We start from the raw sequence: 15875 nt of genomic DNA on the forward strand, positions 1-15875 counted from the left end.
ACTAGCCAAACCCAAGCCCTGCAGCTGTTCTTCGTATGTTTTAGTCTCCAGGCCTTTGATCATCTTAGTTGCTCTTCTCTGAATTTTCACAATTAGATTTGTGGTGCCTCCTAGATGGAGCTGCCTCCTTCATTTAATTTTTTATATCCCATGAGGACTCTTTTAATAGCTACAACTTTCCTTCTTTTCACTTTCTTGATCGATCTGTTTTTCTTCTCCTCCTATGGCAGTGCTCAGTCAGTTGTGGAGAAGGCATTCAACAACGCCAAGTGGTCTGCAAGTCCAATGACAACAGCATTGGCCAGTGTGACAGTGAGAAGCCAGAGGCTTTCCAAGTTTGCCAACTGGAGGAATGCCCAGGTGAGAGAACCTGGAATTGTGCAAGGAATTAAATAACAGTGTCTATAGGTGTGTAATGAAATGAAATAGCTCCATTGTTAAAAACGACACAAACCAGAATGTCAGAATGCTGATCAACACATAATGTGAATGGCTCTATGCTTGCACAGATATAACAAGCTTTTTTTGCTTTCTATTTGGGAGTCCATATTCAAGGCTTTCAGGGACAACATGTTGACTTGGTGAAGGAGCAAACTTCCGCTTAGAGAAAGGAAGTGGAGGAGGATAGAAAGCTGTCTGAGAAATCTTTGGGGTGAAGAAACTACTCAGCCTATCAGGAAGTGAGAAAAAAATGTGATTTGTTCTCAGCCATGTGGGGCAGAAGAGGGAGTTTCTACACACACACCCAACATAAATAACAGAATAAAAGGTTGGAAGGTCTTCTAATCTAGTCCAACCCCTTGTCCAATCAGGAAAACCTATGTCATTTCAGACAAGTGGTTGTCCAATCTCTTCTTAAAAACCTTGAGTGTTGGAGCACCTACAACTTCTGGAGGCAAGTCGTTCCACTGATTAATTGTTCTCATTGTCAGGAAATTCCTCCTTAGTTCTAGGTTGCTTCTCTCCTTGATTAGTTTCCATCCGTTCCTTCTTGTACTGCCTTCTGGTGCTTTGGAAAATAGGTAGACACCCCCCTCCCCATCTTTGTGGCAGGCCCTCATATATTAGAACACTGCTATCAAGTCACCCCCACTCCTTCTCTTCATTAGATTAGACATACCCAATCCCTGCAACCATTTTTCACATGTTTCAGCCTCCAGTTATAAAGAGAGTTACAAATGAGACTTACAAAGGCAGAGAACACGTTTGGGGCATCTCTCTGTCTTGAATCAACCACATCTGTGGTAATGTGTGTGTGTGTGTGGGGGGGAATGTGAAAGTAGTGTGGCACTATTGTAAGTTCCACCCCTTTTATATGTTAATTGTGCATTATATACAGTACGTACATGTAACTCTTGAATCACTATCACAATTGGGACTGAATTTTCAATCGCTAAGCAAGTCATCAATGACCAGATTCAGTTTTATGATCATTTTATCACGATCATTAAGTGAATCATCACAGTCATTAAGCAAATGTAGTTTCCCCAACAGACATTGCTTGTCAGAAATCGTCTGGGAAGATTGTACGTGGCAATCATGTGACCATAGGATGCTGCAACCAGTTGTAAATGCAGGCCAGCTGCCAAGCACATTAATTGCGATCATGTAACCCTGGTGTTGGTTCAACAGTCATAACTTTGAGGATGGGTCATAAATCAGTTTTTTTCTGATGCTGTCATAACTTTGAACCATTGTTAAGCAAATGGTCATGAGTCAAGGACTACCTGTATACCTGTTTGGGATTTTCTTCAGAAGGCTTAAACCAGGGGTCTTCAAACTTGGCCCTTTTATGACTTGTGGACTTCAACTCCCAGAATTCCTCAGCCAGGCACTCTGGCTGAGGAATTCTGGGAGTTGAAGTCCACAAGTCATAAAAGGGCTAAGTTTGAAGACCCCTGGCTTAAACCATCTCACCAAAAGTGGAAGACTATTCTGGGGAAAGGTCTAGTGACCCATCTACTTTCAAGCTGAGATCCAGATGTGTTCTTTTACTTCTTTTCCTTCAGGAACGCCACCAAATGTCACAGCAAATGCAAACACCAGCAATCACCTGACTCCGCAGGTTCAGTGGGTTTCAGAGGAGAGTGTCAAACATCCTGTTAGCAAGGTATCAGCAAGTAAGTGCAGACTTTCATATTCTGAATCAACTTCTCTCAGCTCCTCTATTCTCTTTGGCATAGGAAGATTCCATCCAGAAAATATTAGAATTGCCATCCAGGTTGTGACGGCTTTACCATAATTCCCTGTATTTAGTATATGTAAAATACTAAAATAGAAGAAGATTTTACTCAGAACAAGGAGACTCTATTCCCAAAATGCATTTGGGGTTCCTTGTCTTGTGTCTGATCTCCAAACTGAATTTGGGAAAACTGTCTTCTTAGAGATGCATTATCCCAAACGTTTTCTGGAATACTGAGAAAATGGGATGTTCTCAATCTCATTATGTAAGTGAATGAATACATTTACTAAAATCTACTAAACTTTTTTTAACAATCATTTGCTAAACCACCAAACATAATTTGCTTTGCCAGCTATCTAATAAGCGTGCAAGTGAATTAAGCACATTAAATAAATAAAAAAAACCAATAGCCAAAAATGGTTCTTTGTAAAATAAAATCAGAAAGATGCTGCTCTTATTGTCCAGATAACTATCATCTGAATAACCACTGAGTGGAAATAATGAGAGAAGCAATTCTTGAGAAGAACAGAATGATCTTGCTTTGCTGGTGACAATAAATTGTTCCTTATGTTACAGTACACCAAGCTTAGTACATACTTTCATAATGTGGAAAGTATTTAATTAGCTTCCACTAAAAATATGTATGGTCCCAGTGAGATTAATGCCGATTCATTAGTATAATTCCTTATACTTTATACAAGCTTTCCAAGATTGTATTCCTGTGTGTTCAGTTTTATTAGGGTGGCTAATATCTACTCAGGAGTAAAGTGGATGAGTTAGGGAGGCATATTCTGAGGTTTTTTTTGCATTTTTCCCCCAGTTTTTTTCTTTTTAGTAAATTCAACTGCCATCCAGCATCCTTTAGGTATCTGCAAATATCCCAGATCTATCTATTCTGTTCTAAAAGCTGCTTCTTTGCATAAAGTTTAATCACATTTCTACATTGGTATTTCTGTCTGCCTGATTTATATATTTTAAGCCTTCTTAAGCCAGGTTGGTTTAGTAGTAGTTAAAGCTGTACTAAAAATCAGGAGATGTGACTTCTAGTCCTGCATTAGACACAGAGCCAGGTGGTTGATTTTGGCCAGCCTCTTTCCCTCAGCTCTAGGAAGGAGGCAATGGCAACCTCTTTAAAAAATGTTGCCAAGAAAAACTATATTGACTTGGTCATGGAGCCAAGAGTGACTAAAATGTAGAGTCTACAGAGATACTCTTCAGCATATTTTCTGTTTGTCTCTTCATCTTCTTATGTTGGCCTTCAACGCTGAGCGCAGAGTTACCCTATGGTAAGATGGGTGGCCAATAAATTTTATAAATAAATAAATAAACGAACAAACAAATGAATCTTAATGCCATTGAAGTGCTTGTCCTTGTCTTCCGTAAGCATTAAAGGATGTTCTTTTTTCTGAACAGGCATCAATTTAAATCGAACGTCTGTGTTGTAAACTTCATTTTAAAAATTGTTTATCATGAGAAACAGAAAATACATATCCCACTTCTATAGTGTATAGATCAGTGGTTCTCAATCTTTTTAATGCCGCGACCCCAACCGATCGTAAGTCGAGGACTACCCAACCGGTCGTAAGTCGAGGACTTTCCCTGCCCGGGAGCGCCGCACATGCGTGGTTCCGCCCCCTGTGCCGGCCGAGGCGTAGCTGGCAAGTGGCAGAGACAGAGCAGGCCAACCACCAGCTGGCCCATCCCAAGGGAGGTAAGGCATCCGCCAGAAAAGGGGAAAAAATGGCGGACAGCCTTGCTTGGCGACCCCCATGAAATGGTCGATCGACCCCAAATGGGGTCGCGACCCATAGGTTGAGAACCGCTGCTATAGATCATTGGAGCAAGGATTTTGATGTTGGAATTGACCGTTTCTTCAGAGCAAAAGGGGCTGGGAAAGGGAGGATGCTCATTCGTTTACGACTCCTGAGGGAAATCATCAGTAACACAGATCATGACACAAATAACATTGACATCTTGAATTTCTGATAATCCTGTTTAGTTTACTCCGTATGTTTCCCTTGAAGGTTATTAGGTAGTATTAGAAAATCTGTGACTCCTCTTTTGTCTAATTCAGGGGTAGGCAACCTTGGCTCTTTTATGACTCGTGGACTTCAACTGCCAGAATTCCTGAGCTAGCCATGGCTCATCTTGGAAACCTCTCCCTTTCCCCTCAGCATGGCTGGCTCAGGAATTCTGGGAGTTGAAGTCCACGAGTCATAAAAGAGCCAAGGTTGCCTACCCCTGATCTAATTCCATCTCTTTTCTTTTTCTTTCTTCTTGTTAATAACTCCTACTTCTAGCAGTGTTGTTATTGATTTGTGTATGCGTCTGTGCTACTCTTTCATTATTGCAAGAATGATGTAGACATAGTTGATTTAATTTGGATGTACTTGTATATAACAGGAGATTGTATTTGCATAACATTGGGGCATGAAGATTTACATTTTTTCTGACCATGATTATACAACTCAGAACATTCATTAGCTATATTTGAGATAGTTACAGGCAGTCCTCAGCTTACGATCACAATTGAGCCCAAAATTTCTGTTGCTAAATGAAACGTTTGTTAAGTGAGTTTTTGCCCCATTATATGACCTTTCTTGCCACAGTTGTTAAGCTAGTAACATGGTTGTTAAGTGAATCTGGCTTCCCTGCTGACTTTGCTTGTCAGAAGGTTGCAAAAGGTGATTACATAACCCTGGGACACTGCAACCGTCATAAATATGAGTCAGTTGCCAAGTGTCTGNCTCCCTCCCTCTCTCTCTCTCTCTCTCTCTCTGTCTTTCTCTCTCTGTGTCTGTTTCTCTCTCTCTCTCTCTGTCTTTCTCTCTCTGTGTCTGTTTCTCTCTCTCTCTCTTTCCACAGATTCTGTGGAGCGCTATCAAGACGTTTCTCAGTTCCTTCAATTGAAGGATACAAAGCAATAGCCCATTCATTTATAATAGCAAAAACATTTTTGCTCTTTTGTAGCACTTTTCTAAAGGCTTAAAAAGCCAAAGAAAGCCAGAAGCAAAAGGGTACAGTTACAGCTGCCATTTTTCTTACAATGAGAAGCCAAGAGTGATTGAACTCTCACTGCCTCTAGATCAGGGGTGTCAAACTGCCGGCCTGCGGGCCAGTTACATCATGCAGAGGCCGTGCCCACTCCTGCTCCGGCAATGGGGAAAAAGTCATGATACGTTGGGACACGTCACACTATGCGGCGAGTTTGACACCCGTGCTCTAGATCAGACATGTCAAACTCGCAACGTCACGTGATGTCGCGCAACGTATCGGAACTTTTTTGCCATTGCCGGCAATGGGGTGGGCGCGGCTCCGGTATGATGAAACCGGCCCACGGGCCGGCAGTTTGACACCCCTGCTCTGGATTATTTAAAAGCATTATATTCAGTAAGCAACTTTTTTCTTTAAAGGTGCTAACAAGATTTTTTTTTTAAGTAATAAGGGAACAAAAACAAAACACCCAAACCCAGGGATCTTGTCTTCTTCTTCCTTGGTTTCTGCCCATTTCTGCTGCTATTCCTGTCATTTTGAAATGGGCTTTTTATTACATAGCTTTAGCCTGAGTGGAACATGAACCTGGCAGTTTTAGGCCATATAAGGGAGAAAAATGAAGACAACTAATTTTTCTATTTTTAAAATACTTTGGTTTCTTTGTGTTTTACTCTTCATTTCCTTTGAAAGTATTATTTTACATGGCATAGTGCTGTTTTGGACGCTGCTGGAGGTTGAAAGTGAGAAGTCCAATCTTCCTACTTTTAGTACATTATGTGGATCAAGACATTCAGTATACATTAGATTAGGGGTGTCCAACCTTGGCAACTTTATCACTTATGGACTTCAACTTCCAGAATTCCTCAGCCAGCAATGCTGGCAGGGGAATTCTGGGAATTGAAGTCCACAGGTCTTAAAGTTGCCAAGGTTGGACACTTGTCATTAGAAAATTGACTGCAAGTCCATTTAAAAACTGCTCAGGGTGACACATAACCAGGAACCTATTGGTAGTTTTAACCTTGACTTCATTATGTTGAACATAAGAGACATGTGCTGTAAGATTATTGTCTATGTATGGGGAATGACTTAAGGGGAAGCTATCAGCTTAATGTATTTTAATCCCTAAATCAAGCCTGTCTTAACACCCCATTCCATTCCATATATGACCTTAAAACTCTTTATTTTCAGGGGATGTGATTGGTTTATATTTTATAGCAGTCATCTTTCACTTTCCTAGGAATTATATTTACATCATGCATGTACGTTGATGGTCCGTCACTATCTTTCTTGTCCCTTTTTAAAATGGTACAAGCATAATCAAAGGGATCAGAACAGCTTTTATTTAGCGTAATCTGGGTTAATTTCTCAATTCTCACATTTTTTCTCTGTGAGATGACTTCCTTTTTTAGACTATGGGGAAGGATATCATGTTTCTCTTTTTGCAAAAAAAACATATACCAGATCTCTGGCAAGCCTATAATTGTTTGTATTCAGAAGAGACATTTAACATTTGCTTTCACTGAAACTTTAGGAAAGATAAAAAGTGTACTTCTCACCTTTTTAGAAGCTGTTCTGAAAGTCTGCTGTTGTGGAAAACTGATACTGATGATATAGAATTGTGGGAAAGGAAATAGAAAGAAGATTGGCATCCTAGTTTTATTTGGCTTAAATGATACGGAGAAATCCCTTGATAGTAGAGGTCAGCCACATTCATATATTTTCAAGGCCAGCAGCCAAACACTTGGATGGCTAGTATTTCATTCAATATGTGAGGCCTAGTGAGGTCCCACTTGGAATATTGATTCCAGTTTTGGTCATCATGATACAAAAAAAAGATACTGAGACCCTAGAAAGCATGCAGTGAACAGCAACAAAGAAGAAAAAGGATCTGGAAGCTAAACCATATGATGAACAATTGAGGGAACTAGGTATGTCAAAGAGAAGGATTAGGGGTGACATGGTAGAAGTTTTCCAATATTGAAGGGGAGCCACAGAGAAGAGGGGATTGGCAGGGGTCTTCAAACTTGGCCCTTTTATGACTTGTGGCCGTCAACTCCCAGAATTCCTCAGCCAGGCACGCGTGCCTGGCTGAGGAATTCTGGGAGTTGACGGCCACAAGTCATAAAAGGGCCAAGTTTGAAGACCCCTGCTCCAAGGGCAGAACAAGAATCAACAGGTTAAAGAGAGATCCTACTTGGAAGTAAGGAGAACTTTCCTAGCAGTGAGACCAATAGGACAATGGAACAGCTTGCCTCCCAAAGTTGGTGGGTTCTCCATCACTGGGGTTTTTCAAGAAAAGATTGGAAAACCATTTGTCGGGGAGAGAATAAGGGGTTGACTTTAAGTAATTCTCAGAAAAGAATGTCAAAATTGGCTTCCCTTAATCTCTCATGCTGCCCTCCTCTGTGTGCAGTCTCCTTTTCTCTCTTTTCATTCTACTCTATTTGCTTTATTCTCATTCTTCTTTTGGCATCATGCCTTTTAATAGTTCTGTCTTCTAGCTTCATTCACTGCAGACTTGTTAAGTGCTACAATTTTAGTTTCATTCCTCCTCCGGCCTTATCTAACCCTTTTTTCATCACAACAGCTTAGGCAATAGCTAGCAGAAAAGTCAAGATGAGAACAGAAGGATAAGAATAAGAATCTTTTACCAACAGTTACGTCACTGTTGGTAAAAGATTCTTCTTCTTATCCTCCCCGTCTTAAATCAGGAATGCTGTGATAAGAGCTTTCATCCTAGCCATAATCAAGTCTTTTTTATTATAATGTAAATACTTATCCAAATCTTTAAGAACATTTAAAAATTATTGTCTTTGGGATTCAGTTTTTACTTCATCTGTTCCCCTGAGTGTGTCAAACTGAGTTTAAATTACGTATGCTAATCCATTGAAGTAAGTGGGACTGGTGCAATGAATGTCATTTAAATTTTATCAGATTATTGAAAGCTGCTGTGAATCTATTAGCAAAAACTGCCTACATTAGCTATGAGTTTTCCTCTTTCCTAACAATTTCCACCTGCTATTTGCAATAGAATCACAAGCCTCAAAAGAGACGACCTAAATCAGGGGTCTTCAAACTTGGCCCTTTTATGACTCATGGACTTCAACTCCCAGAATTCCTCAGCCAGACACACTGGCTGAGGAATTCTGGGAGTTGAAGTCCATGGGTCATAAAAGGGCTGAGTTTGAAGACCCCTGACCTAAATCTTTGCAGGCCTTCTATTCTGAACTTGGATTCTCCCAAAATAGGGTCCCAAAGAATGTGGAGTACAAGGCTCCACTGAAGCCATACGTATGTTTATTGTGCCACATTGTAGACATAGCTGTGTTGGTTAAACATTTCTTTTGTAAAAAAAAAAATGCATTTTTATCAACAAAAGTTTTATAATTGACTCTCCATTTGACCTTTAAGGACTGAAAAAGAATCTGGTGGCAATTTTGACATCAGTTCCTGTGGGCCTCTTAATAACCACTCCAAGCAAAATGAGTGTTTCAGGATGTTATACTGGCACAAATCTCTGAATTAAAAGGAGAAATGGAAAACGAGCATGTTCTCTTAGCCTAGCATTTGTGAATTCAAACTGTCAGCTCTCAGATTGACAGGGGTGTCATTTTCAAGACCAGCCTGTGAGAGTGACAAAGTAATTCTCATACACTTCAGCAATTTTTGTAACATGAAAGTAGTTTTGTGTATGGGAATGTTTCTCTCTTTAACTCAGAATGTATCTGAATTTGTTCCAGTAAGAATTAGAGTGTTTATCTGTACCAACAGAATAAATAGACTCTTACTTCAATGGGCCATATATGAGGAGTTTGGCATCCTTACAAAGAATTGTTATCCTCTGGCCAGGCTATGATTTCCTTATTCTGTCATAGTCTCAACAGCCAATTTTCCCCAACAATGTTTTTGGTGCTCCCACCTCTTTATTATTATTTTTAAACCCTTTGGAGATTATCCCGAGATCTGTTGGTCAAAATAGTACTAAGCATTGAGAAGTGTGTTGCAAATATTCTACCACCACGTTCCCTCAACCCTTGGAAATCTCTGGGCAGAGAAAACATTAGGTGAATTGCATTGCTGTAATATGAAGAAAATTTCCACATCTTCCTCCCAATAACCTCTTTTCATTATATAAAAGACAGTTGTCCATTTATATCACAGTTACCAGGGAGAAAAAGTCCTAACTGATATGAAAATGTGCAGAAGAGTTCATTTGAGGAGTTTCATTAAAGACAGATTCTTTATCTCTGGCTTCCATTCAGGGGAATGCTATCAGACAAATCCAATAATTGAAGAGTTGTAAACTTGATGAATATTACCATGTGTAAGAGTTTTGTAAATATGAGATTTGGATTTTAATTTATTAACCTTATTTTTTATTATTTTGCAACTGGGGATGGGAAGAGAGATGTTATCTCTGTAAAAGAAAATGGGCAATTCATAAAGAACTGATGTTTTCTTTATAAAAAGAAGGAATACAATCTATGAGTAACTCAAAGTGGCTGAATAGTCATTGATTTAGGGCCATTTATGTTTGATTTAGGTGGCATGGGAGGATCTGCCTAAAGCTAAAATTGCCAAGGGGTGATTATATAGCCTTGGAATTTGTAGGGTGTATATCACATGCTGTGAAGCATTGGTGAACCTTGGATAGACCTCAATAAGTGTCCTCAAGTGTTAGTTGAAGTGGGAGAGACATCACCACCACCAAAAAATAAAAAAGCAGAGATTCTTTATTCTACATGGAGAGTCCTCCATCCATACACAACTGATTAATGGGAAGTAATATTCAATAGCCCTGGAAAGACAGGTGAGACAAGGCTTATAGAAGGATGGAGCACTTCCTGTCTAATATTATCTAATAAAATCTAAGATTTTAGACTGATAGGAAGAAAACCCAGTCTGGTATCCTACTTCCCATGGTAGACAATAGGTTTCTTCTCTCACTTTGAAACGTGACATTCCAGTAGAAGCATTATGACTCAGCTGCTGGAGGAATTATCTTCCTGAATTCAAAACCAACTGAAGTAATGGTTGTTACATCTTGGGAGTGTGATTTCCACTGAGAAATAATGAATTCACACCAATGATTTTAAAAGGAATTAGAATACTGCACCAATATTATAAACATAAATGTAGATGGTGTGGATTCAGATTTTTCCACTGGATTCCTTGAGGTTACCACCCATGTTAATTTCTTTGCATTTGGATGAAAATGGAAGAATTTTCATACTTCATCAAAACTTCAAGCCTAATTGTGCCCCTCTGGGGTTGCAAGAATAGGTTTTTCTCACCTGAAATGTTTTAACCAAAAATACCAAATATGTATAAAATATGGGGTCTTTCACCCTTGCCAAGAGTGAAATAGAAACACTGGGAAACACTATTATGGAGTATGCACAAAATGCACATTTCTCCAATTAAGCTGTATGAGGCAGTGCTGTTTTGAAATAATGTTATGAAAGGAGGGGAATTATAGACTTCTGTAGATTAGTGATAGGCTTCACCATTGCAACCCAGTTGGATCATGGATTGGACAGGTGGACTCTTAAAGGTTTCAAGCCTGCTTTGTGTGATATTGGGCTTTGTTTTACCCTCCCTACTCTAGATCCCCCATTTTAAAATTACAATGTACTGTAGATCAGATACGAAAGGTGAGAAAAGGATCAGCAATCTTGTGTTACCACAAATCAACATTGCTTTTATTATTGATTTTTCTTTCCAAGTAGGGCATTACACATTTCAGAGTTGGCTCTATAGAAAGGAAATCCATGCCCAGACATCATACCCTGTCTCCCTTTGCGAACGTGAGTACTATAGTTTGCAGATGATTCAGAAATGAAGAACTTTTCCCTGCAAGGAGGAAAAAAGTGAAAGATACATGAAATTAATCTCATCTAATATGTAGCATCTACTTAATGTTTCTTCTGGGAACTATCCAATGCATGTAAAATTAACGTCATCAGTGCTAGTAAGGAGTGGGATTTGATCTCAGTTTATATTCTAGTGCAGGGGTCTTCAAACTTGGCCCTTTTATGACTTGTGGTCTTCAACTCCCAGAATTCCTCAGCCAGCGTGCCTGGCTGAGGAATTATGGGAGTTATCCACAAGTCATATAAGGGCCAAGTTTGAAGACCTCTGTCCAAGACCATTCCCACCAACACTAAAAGCAAACCCCACTCCTTTCTAGCACTGACGGTGTTACCTAATTTGAGTAATGAAATGTCTGCAAGAAAACAACCAAGCTCAGAGAGCACCAAGGACTCCTCATTAGCTATTTGGCTTAACATTTTATGTTTTGGGTTGGTGTTTTTTTTTATACTGTATACTTGAAATTTACATCGTGGTGTAAGTTTCTAATAAAAACAGATGGTCTAGTGTCTGAACTGAATCTGTTTTCAAGTTTGATCTGCGGTGATCCTTACATGTGCTAGACCAGACATGTCAAACCCGCGACGTCACGTGATGTCGCGCGACATATCGGAGTTTTTTTTGTCATTGGGGTGGGCGCGGCTCCGGTATGATGAAACCGGCCCGTGGGCCGGCAGTTTGACACCCCTGTGCTAGACTCTGCTTAATTCTTTGGCAATTGGGATAAACATTGCATGCTTCAGCTGATCTATAGCTACAAGTCAGGAACAGCATATGCCGCAATGCTCACAGTGGAAAGGTCACGATTACTTAGAAGATCACTTTTAAAGCAAAATAAAGTAGTATTCATAGCAATGTCTATGATTATGTAAGTTTTGGACCCCATAGTCTCTTGGCTTAAAAGTTATATCTAGTTTACCTGTAAGAAACTGGTTGTTCTGCAAGCTGCAGACACATGGGCATGGGACCCAATGTAAGTCTTGCAAGAATGTCAACATTTGTGCCCAGTTCTATGTCTGATTGACTTTTGAGAGTGGCTTGAAAAAAGGAAGTATCCAATTCTGCTTGGAAATCAACAGTCAGTGCACCTCTGTGTCAGGAGAAAAAGAACAGATCAGTACTTACACCAGTGGGACACTTTTCTTTTTTTGAAGTTTGCTTTCTACTCTACAGAAATGTAAGAAGATTCCTGTTGGATCAGAATACATATCAATCTGGTATGTCCCATAATGGGGCAACATGGTGGCTCAGTGGTTAAGACATTGAGCTTGTCAGCTGGAAAGTTGGCAGCCCAGGTTTGAGACCTGAGCACCATGGGACAGGGTGAGCTCCCATTGTCACCCAAGCTCCTGCTTACTTAGCAGTTCAAAAGCATACAAATGCAAGTAGATAAATAAGTACCACTTCAGTGGGAAAGTAACAGTGCTCCATGATGTCATTCTGGCCACACAACTGCAGAGATGTCTTCAGACAGTGCTGGCTCAATGGCCTTGAAATGGAATTGAGCAACACCCCCTATAGACGGCAATCTGCAGGGACTCCTTTTACTTTTTATTTCCCATAATAGCCAACTGGAGATCACCAAGCAGAACACGAGGGTATCAGTCTTCTCTTATTGTTACCCAGCAACTGATATTCAGAGAAATGACGTCTCTGATCTAGCCAGTCCCATAAGGCCATCTTCCATAATATTTACTATTGCAACAAGATTGTTTATATGATATAAATTATATAAATTGGATTGATTTGACTATAAAGCTGGAGAAGAAGCAATTAAAAAAACTATGGGCCTCATAGCTGGCTACCTTGTTACAATGGTAAATTTTCCTTGGCGTGACATTAAATACTCTGTACATTTTCCCATCTGTTGGACAAAGGCTCCCAAATTCCCATAAAAACATGGTTCTTCAGCAGGAATTCTCAGAGTACTGGTCTAGGTCATTTGAAGGACACCATATTGGCGAAAACGTCCATGATAAATAATAAGGATATCTCAGCAGAAAAAGGGTGGCCAGTCATTTGAGCGGGTTGCTATCAATGACTATGTAATAAGTATAACCAGAGAACAGAAAATCCCTCCTATAGGTTTTCATGAGTTGATATAAAGGCTTGGTTTCATGAACTTTGCCAAATAACCTTCATGAGTTTTGCCAAATAAATTATTTCAACTCCTCCCCTCTGGACATCGTTACATAGCATTGCATGCTAAAACAACTAGACACAGAAACAACACAATTTTTTTCCTCATGTCATCACTACTGAACACTTTATTCCCACAGTACGGTCCTATGTCTAAGTATATTTACCCATATAGAACAGCTATATTGCTTTTATCCTTCTCATCCGTTCTACTACCTTCTCTATTGATATCACTATTATGATTATTATCTTTGTTATGATTTTTACTACTTTGTTTTTTGCATGTACTCTGAGAGCTTCTGCAATGGAAACTAATTCCTTGTGTGTCCAATCACAGTTGGCCAAATAAAGTTATTCTATTCTATTCTATTCTATTCTATTCTATTCTATTCTATTCTATTCTATTCTATTCTATTCTATTCTATTCTCATGGGTTAGAGGGGAAATTGGTTCCCATTCACATACCTTGTTTTAATACTTGTACCAAATTCCTGCTCCCACATATTCATGTTGACATCAGCTGAAATATCTAAGCCAAGTCCAACTTGAAGAGTAATCACAGCTTGCAACCCAGATTGAAGTGGAACTGCCTGGAGCAATAACATTCTGTTACTGGATTGTTCAAGTGTTGCCTTGGATATAGTGCAATCACTAAAGATATACGGCCATTCCAAAATAAATCTACGTTCAATGGGGCTTACTTCCAAGTACAGATATAAAAATGTCCAAAGTGGGCGATTCTTAATGACATAAAATTTTTAGAACTGTCCTAAATATCTTATGAACTAATACCTGTTGATGATCCACCAACAGCAGGTTCCCTTTGACCACGTTCATAGGCTGTCCTGAGCTCATAAACATTTTTGACATTAGATCTGAATATCCATCAAAGAAAGTCACTGGCCGCAGTGGGACATCAAGCAAAATGGCAGACATGCCAGCTTTAAAGTCCAACTGTTCCTCAGCTGCATCTTCACCCAACAATCCTTCAAGCCCTTTTGCTTCAACAACCACCTGTAGGGTGCACAGAAGAATAAAGTGTGATGCACAGTTTTTTTTTCTATTTATAGTTTGGTATGCTTTTAAAGGCTGTGTAATCTCTGTTCCAAATTTCTACCAGGTAAACCCATTAAAGAGCATTTAGGTCTTCTGCTGATGCCCGCTAGTTTTCCCCCCCTAGAAGTGAAACTACTAGTGACTGAAGCATATGAAAGGCTTTGGTAGAAAGCAAGAATATCTTGCTTCAAACAGCTATCTGGGATCTGTAGACTTGTGGACTTTAAGACTTGTGGATTTCAATTCACAGAATTCCCTGTGGCTGGCTGAGGAATTCTGGAACTTGAAGTCCACAAGTCTTAAAGTTGACAAGTTTGGAGAACCCTGGTCCAGACTTATTGCATTTCAGCTCCCATCACCTAGGACTACTCATCATGGTGGGTAGTTCATAAAAACAGGAGCCCAAAATATTTGGAAGGCTCCAAAATAAAGAAGGTAGACCCAAGAAAAGTGTCAGATCAGGAGTATAAACATTGCCAGTAAATTATGACATTTAATACGATCAAAAAGGCACATTTTTCCAATCTACTTCTAGAATATCATCCTCAATACGCCACTCGGACCAATGTAAATTGGCTTAAAAAAAATCTGCATCACTGTTCTATAGCTAGTGAAGCACTTTAAAATGCAATTGATAAAAATAGTAACATAATTTTAAAGCTGATTGGATGATATCTAGGCAATCAATTGTCTACCTGGTTCCTAGTTAGTGAGTATGGACAATCATTCAGTAGATCATTCTGAGAAATCTTGAAATGACTTTATGGATAGAAATATATCCTGTAGAAATTTAATGGGACACTTAAGTAGCTATCAGAAGGTGAAGGGTCGCTAGCAGAAGTCTTCAGAATTGCCTTGAACAGCAGAAGAGACTTTGATCAATTACATAAACCATCAGACCTGAGCTGCTTGGAGATGGTGGCCATGACTTTCAATATCGAAATTAGTGGTGCTCTTTTGAAGTAAACCAAAATCTGAAAACAAGAGTTCCACGCCAAAAGTAGAAGATGCATCTTCAGTGGCTAAAGGGAAAAAGGAGACAGAATTCAATATGAAGGCTGGTGTGAGGCCTTATGCAGCAAATAACAACTTCATCATTTTTTCAAAAGCTTTTCTAAAGGGAGAACCACATAGGATGTATATACTGTAGTCAGTGGTGGGATTCAAATATCTGAACGAATGGTTCTCTGAGTGGATGCAGGCCTGGGCATCCAAGGCCTAGAACGGGCTTCCAGAAGTGGCATCCATGCACTTCCGTGGGCCATTCTAGGCCCAGGAGGCCTCCTCCATTTATAGATTTATGTATCTTTTAGAAGTTCTGTCTCTCTAGAGTGGATGAAGGATTGATGGGAGCAGTGAAATTTGACAAAAAGGCTTTAGGGGTGTGTGCAGCCCATGGCAGAGCGCTTTACTAGAGTACTGAAACCCTACAGTTGAGTGATGAATGCAGACATGTGAATCCATCTCAAGTACAATATAAAAATCTCTCACTTTGGAAGTGATTTTGCATAAAAGTACTATATAGGATTTCTGAACAGTGAAATCTAGTGGAGGGGGCTGCTTTTGTTGACATGGAGAGAGAGAGAGAGAGAGAGAGAGAGAGAGAGAGAGAGAGAGAGAGAGAGAGAGAGAG

General features: G+C 39.7%; 1 protein-coding gene across 1 annotated transcript in view; it reads right to left on the minus strand.

The window, feature by feature from the left end:
- Nucleotides 1–10799: 10799 nt before the first annotated feature.
- Nucleotides 10800–15875, minus strand: part of LOC107292170 (microsomal triglyceride transfer protein large subunit) — a 30978-nt gene continuing 25902 nt past the window's right edge. The window contains exons 18-22 of the mRNA XM_029285100.1: nucleotides 15143–15264; nucleotides 13979–14200; nucleotides 13652–13776; nucleotides 11967–12137; nucleotides 10800–11029 (exon numbers count right to left, since the gene is read on the minus strand). Of these exons, the coding sequence (XP_029140933.1) occupies nucleotides 10882–11029; nucleotides 11967–12137; nucleotides 13652–13776; nucleotides 13979–14200; nucleotides 15143–15264 (788 nt within the window). The 3' untranslated portion in view covers nucleotides 10800–10881. The remainder of the gene's footprint in view (nucleotides 11030–11966; nucleotides 12138–13651; nucleotides 13777–13978; nucleotides 14201–15142; nucleotides 15265–15875) is intronic.

This window comes from Protobothrops mucrosquamatus, unplaced genomic scaffold, assembly GCF_001527695.2.
Source record: "Protobothrops mucrosquamatus isolate PMUCROS unplaced genomic scaffold, P.Mucros_1.0 scaffold1282, whole genome shotgun sequence".
In the NCBI taxonomy this organism is placed as follows: Eukaryota; Metazoa; Chordata; class Lepidosauria; order Squamata; family Viperidae; genus Protobothrops; species Protobothrops mucrosquamatus.